At 38.9% G+C, this 5,781-nt stretch overlaps 1 protein-coding gene across 1 annotated transcript in view; it reads right to left on the bottom strand.

Annotated features, from left to right (window-relative positions):
• Nucleotides 1–4,782, bottom strand: part of LOC133633616 (small integral membrane protein 26-like) — a 5,526-nt gene extending 744 nt beyond the window's left edge. Inside the window, exon 1 of the mRNA XM_062026197.1 lies at nucleotides 4,539–4,782. Coding sequence (XP_061882181.1) covers nucleotides 4,539–4,659 — 121 coding nt within the window. The 5' untranslated portion in view covers nucleotides 4,660–4,782. The remainder of the gene's footprint in view (nucleotides 1–4,538) is intronic.
• Nucleotides 4,783–5,781: the final 999 nt, after the last annotated feature.

Genomic DNA, 5,781 nt, shown 5'->3' with positions numbered 1-5,781 from the left:
ATCTGCCTAGTTTTTTAATGAATACTTGGGCCAACCACGCTACTGTATTTCAATGTTGGCCTAAACCGGAGGTCAGCAACCTGTGGCTCTAGAGCCGCATCCCTAGTGTGGCTCCCTGGACCTCTTTCAGAGATGTGTGAAAATGGAAAAAGATGAAGAAAAATATATATTTTTTGTTTTGATATGGTTTCTGTAGGAGAATAAACATGTCACAAACCTTCCTATTTGTTAGAAACCCCACTGTTTATGTTATACATGCTTCACTGATGAGACTATTTGGCGAGCGCCGTTTTGTCCTACTAAATTCAGCGATCCTTGAACTCATCGTAGTTTGTTTACATGTACAACTTTCTCCGATGCCGCCACGGAAAGACGTGTTTTATGCCACTCCTTCTTTGTCTCATTTTGTCCACCAAACATTGTATGCTGTGCGTGAATGCACAAATGTGAGCTTTGTTGATTTTCTTGATATATACTTTAAACAGTTTTTAACTTTTTTTTAACTGTTTTAAACTTTTTAACTAACAAATTGTTCTTAGGATAATTTGTATTTGCTTTTTCAATGTGTATTTTACATCTGTTTAAAAATGTTATTTTTTAGTCTGTCCTTTGCCTCTATTTCTTTGTGGTGTACAGCCCTTTGTTCTTCAACTGTGGTTGTTTCTAAAGGGCTTTTTAAATAAAGTTGGTATAGAATGGAATTTAATATGCTGGAGTGCTTATCAGGCATATTTGGCCAATCCATGACTGCAAGCTACTCAATGCTAACATACTATTTAGGCTAGCTGTATGTACATATTGCATCATTATGCCTCTTTTGTAGGTATATTTCAGCTCATTTAATTGCCTTTACTTATGTCCTTTGTGTATGTAATTTATATTTGCATGACACATTATCTGTATGTAATATTGGCTGCCTTTCTCATAGTTGTTTGTGCGCCATGTTGTTCCAGACCACAGCAAACGTTACCCAGCTTGCAAAGATTGTAATAAATCCATTAGAAGAAGACAGCCTGACGTTTCCTTTAACTTGGACACACACATCTATACCGTTGGCCATTTTGAGCCAGTCATTTCCAGAAGTTATCTCATCCTATGAGAAGCCTCCATTTTACTAATGATTTCCAACATTGCAAAAATGTTTAGAATGAAAATTACAATGCTACATTTATGTCTACAAAGATTTGCGTCAGCCTTTGATAGTAGGCTAATATAGACACTTACATCAGTGTTTTTCAACCACTGTGCCGCGGCACACTAGTGTACCGTGAGATATTGTCTGGTGTGCCGTGGGAGAATATGTAATTTCACCTAATTGGGTTAAAAATATTTTTTGCAAACTAGTAATTATAATCCGTAAATGTGCCGTTGTTGAGTGTCTGTGCTGTCTAGAGATCGGCAGAGTAACCGTGTAATACTCTTCCGTATCAGTAGGGGGAAGCAGGTAGCTAATTGCTTTGTAGATGTGCGGGAACGACGACAGTGGTTTGCAGGTAAAAAGATTTCTAATGCTTAAACCAAAAATAAACAAAATGCAAGTGCTGCTAAGAAAAGGCATTGAAGCTTAGGGAAGGCTATGCAAAACTAAAACTGAACTGGCTGCAAAGTAAACTAAAACAGAATGCTGGACGACAGCAAAGACTTACAGCGTGTGGAGCAGACGGCGTCCACAAAGTACATCTGTAAATGACATGACAACAACAAAATAGAAGCGCAAGACAAGAACTAAAACACTACACACAGGAAAAAACTCAAAGTAAGTCACGACGTGATGTGACAGGTGGTGACAGTACACCTACTTTGAGACGAGCTATAGTGATGCATGCTTGGTTATGGTTTGAATTCATATCAAACAATTACGAAAACAACTTTTTATTGTCAATATCGGCTGCAGAGTTTCATTTATTAATGTTTTCTGCTGGTGGTGTGCCTCAGAATTTTTTCAATGGAAAAAAATGTGCCTCTGCCCAGAAAAGGTTGAAAAACACTGACTTATATCATGTGTTGCCTTCATTATAACACTTAAATAAGGCTTTCACATTTTTGCAGCTCAAGACAGATTTTTGTTGTTGTATTTTTGGTCCAATATGGCTTTTTTAACATTTTGGGTTGCCGACCCCTGGCCTGGACTATTTTTGTTATGTGAAGTTGCAGTTGTTTAGGGAGTTTGTGTGTTTTAATCATTTGCAGCATTTTTCTTTAACGTTTGTTTTTTCATTCTGCAGCGTTTATGCGTTAGAAGCATTTTTGTAGCAAGTTTCCTTTTGTATGTTTTAATTAGGCTGATCATATTTTGAAATGCCAAAAAGAGGACACATATATGCGTGCCAAGGCGGGCAGCACGCCAAGGCCGGGACTAGGTGAAAATTTTCCAATGATACTCGAACTTGCTTTATAACTAATATATTTATTTAAATAAAGCATTTTTTCTGCTCTGTTGACAGCAGTGTTGGCGCCAGGAATTTTCAAAATGGGGTCCCAGGGACTTTTTTGTAAGCGTTTTGAAAACAAATGACAAATGTATGCATTATCCTATTACATCTCACATTCTATATTGTGTTTTGGAAAAAGGTTATCATAAACGTTACTTAATTCATTAAAAAAAATATTACAAAAGAAAACAAATGTATGCATATGTAAATGTATTCAGTTATAAACATTCATTCACTTTCTTCTTTCCTTCACGGATCTAAACTTTACCGCTGGTCGTAGTTTTTTCGATGTTTTTATTTAATAAGTTGTAGGTGTATTTATTTCAGTATAAAAGTGTAAAAAGTGTTTTGCTTGGGTCATGAAATGATGATAATGGTGTGCCAGGGCATACATATATTTTATATTTAACGCTTAAAGGCCTACTGAAATGACATTTTTTTATTTAAACGGGGATAGCAGATCCATTCTATGTGTCATATTTGATCATTTCGCGATATTGCCATATTTTTGCTGAAAGGATTTAGTAGAGAACATTGACGATAAAGTTCGCAACTTTTGGTCGCTGATAAAAAAAGCCTTGCCTGTACCGGAAGTAGCGTGACGTCACAGGTTGAAGGGCTCCTCACATTTCCCCATTGTTTACACCAGCAGCGAGAGCGATTCGGACCGAGAAAGCGACGATTACCCCATTAATTTGAGCCAGGATGAAAGATTCGTGGATGAGGAACGTGAGAGTGAAGGACTAGAGTGCAGTGCAGGACGCATCTTTTTTCGCTCTGACCGTAACTTAGGTACAAGCTGGCTCATTGGATTCCACACTCTCTCCTTTTTCTATTGTGGATCACGGATTTGTATTTTCAACCACATCGGATACTATATCCTCTTGAAAATGAGAGTCGAGAACGCGAAATGGACATTCACAGTGACTTTTACCTCCACGACAATACATCGGCGAAACACTTTAGCTACGGAGCTAACGTGATAGCATCGGGCTTAACTGCATATAGAAACAAAAGAAATAAGCCCCTATATGGAAGGATAGACAGAAAATCAACAATACTATTAAACCATGGACCTGTATATACACGGTTAATGCTTTCCAGACTGGCGAAGGTTAACAATGCTGTTGCTAACGACGCCATTGAAGCTAACTTAGCATCGGGACCTCACAGAGCTATGATAAAAACACTAGCTATCCACCTACGCCAGCCAGCCCTCATCTGCTCACCAACACCCGTGCTCACCTGCGTTCCAGCGATCGACAGAGCGACGAAGGACTTCACCCGATCATCCGTGCGGTCGGCGGCTAGCGCCGGATAGCGCGTCTGCTATCCAAGTCAAAGTCCTCCTGCTTGTGTTGCTGCAGCCAGCCGCTAATACACCGATCCCACCTACAACTTTCTTCTTTGCAGTCTTCATTGTTCATTAAACAAATTGCAAAAGATTCACCAACACAGATGTCCAGAATACTGTGGAATTTTGAGATGAAAACAGAGCTTTTTGTATTGGATTCAATGGTGTCAACGAATGACGTCACGCGCCTACGTCATCATTTTCAACCGGAAGTTTAGCGGGAAATTTAAAAAGACACTTTATAAGTTAACCCCGCCGTATTGGCATGTGTTGCGATGTTACGATTTCATCATTGATATATATATTTTAGGGCAAACACACAAAATATGCAAAATCTTCCACCAAAGATATTTTTCGAAGTGGAATATTTGATGTGACGTAATAGGAACCTTTGATAGGTCAATAATTCATAATAAAACATTGATTTTGATTCAATATTATGTTTTGAGCAATGACCGTTTGAAAGAAGAAAAAAACGGCTTTGTTTTATTATTCAACATGGCAACATTTTCTAAATTACATTTCACCTTTTTGTATGTTTTAATGGCGTTTCTGTGGTAGTACCATGTGGACGTTGCTGCGCATGCGCGTTGACCCCTGTTGACGTTTTTGATTATCTCGAATTACAGTACTTCTCCGGTATACAATTCACCAGTTAACACCGCCAGTTAATATAACTACAAATTGTTCTGATAAAAAATAATAATAATCTAAATCAGGTTGAGTGTGCGTCCTTATTCACGTCCACTTACTTGGGGGGTCGTGGCGTCCTGTGTAACGATAATATCCGTATGAGCCGATCATGATGCCCACGCCCAAAGCATAAACCGCAGATAGACGTTTGTGCCACCTTTGAACATCGTCCAACGTCATGACGGTAATTTCAGCGTGTTTTCTTGTGTAGATGTGTATCCTGGCATTAGCTACAGCGTACTGGGACACTGCAATGACAGTCTTCTTCTTCTCTGGTTTAATGGCGGTTGGCAAGCAACCTTACAGTGTGCGTTACCGCCACCTTCTGGTGTGGAGTGTGGACCGAGCTGGAACTCTACTACAGAGTTTTTCGAGCCTTTCTTGAGCCAAAGCACATTTTTTTCATTGGAAAAATCCAGGGGGACACCATCTCATCCTCGTCGCCACGGTTATTAGCAATCTAAAGTTAAAGTTAAATTGTCACACACACACTAGGTGTGGTGAAATTTGTCCTCTGCATTTGACCCATCCCCTTGTTCACCCCCTGGGAGGTCAGGGGAGCAGTGAGGAGCAGCGGTGGTCGCGGCCGGGAATCATTTTTTGGTGATTTAACCCCAAATTCCAACCCTTGATGCTGAGGTAATGGGTCCCATTTTTATAGACTCAGCTGGGTTTGAACTCACAACCTACCGATCTCATGGCGGACACTCGCGATCTAACCCAAAACGACCCAAAGCGTTGAAAGAGCCATAATGCACCAAAAACACAAAAAAACAAATCTGCCTGGAGCCGCAAAATATGAAAAGCCGTATATAGGTGTTATAATGAAGGCAACACATCAATCAATCAATCAATGTTTATTTATATAGCCCTAAATCACAAGTGTCTCAAAGGGCTGCACAAGCCACAACGACATCCTCGGTACAGAGCCCACATACGGGCAACACATGATGTAAGTGTCTATATTAGTTATATTAGCCTACTATCAAAATGACTTTAAAAGTCTTATATAAGTTTTATTATAAAGGCAACACATAATGTAAATGTCTATTTTAGCTATATTGAGTTTGAGTTTGAGTTTATTTCGAACATGCAAGCATACAACATGATACATCACAATTTCCAGTTTCTCTATTCAACATGTTCGAAAAGGAGTAGGAAGAAGCAGAGCTTATTTAATCCTACCCCTTTTCTTTACATAACAGTTGCTGAAACTTTTTGTTCACTTCCTGTTCACAATTTATTCACAATATACTCCATAAGTAATCACAATAAAAATAAATAAATAAATAATAGTAATAA

Source organism: Entelurus aequoreus, linkage group LG18 (genome assembly GCF_033978785.1).
Source record: "Entelurus aequoreus isolate RoL-2023_Sb linkage group LG18, RoL_Eaeq_v1.1, whole genome shotgun sequence".
Taxonomy (NCBI): domain Eukaryota; kingdom Metazoa; phylum Chordata; class Actinopteri; order Syngnathiformes; family Syngnathidae; genus Entelurus; species Entelurus aequoreus.
Note: the sequence above shows the minus strand (reverse complement) of the source record. Positions and strands in the feature narration are given on the sequence as shown.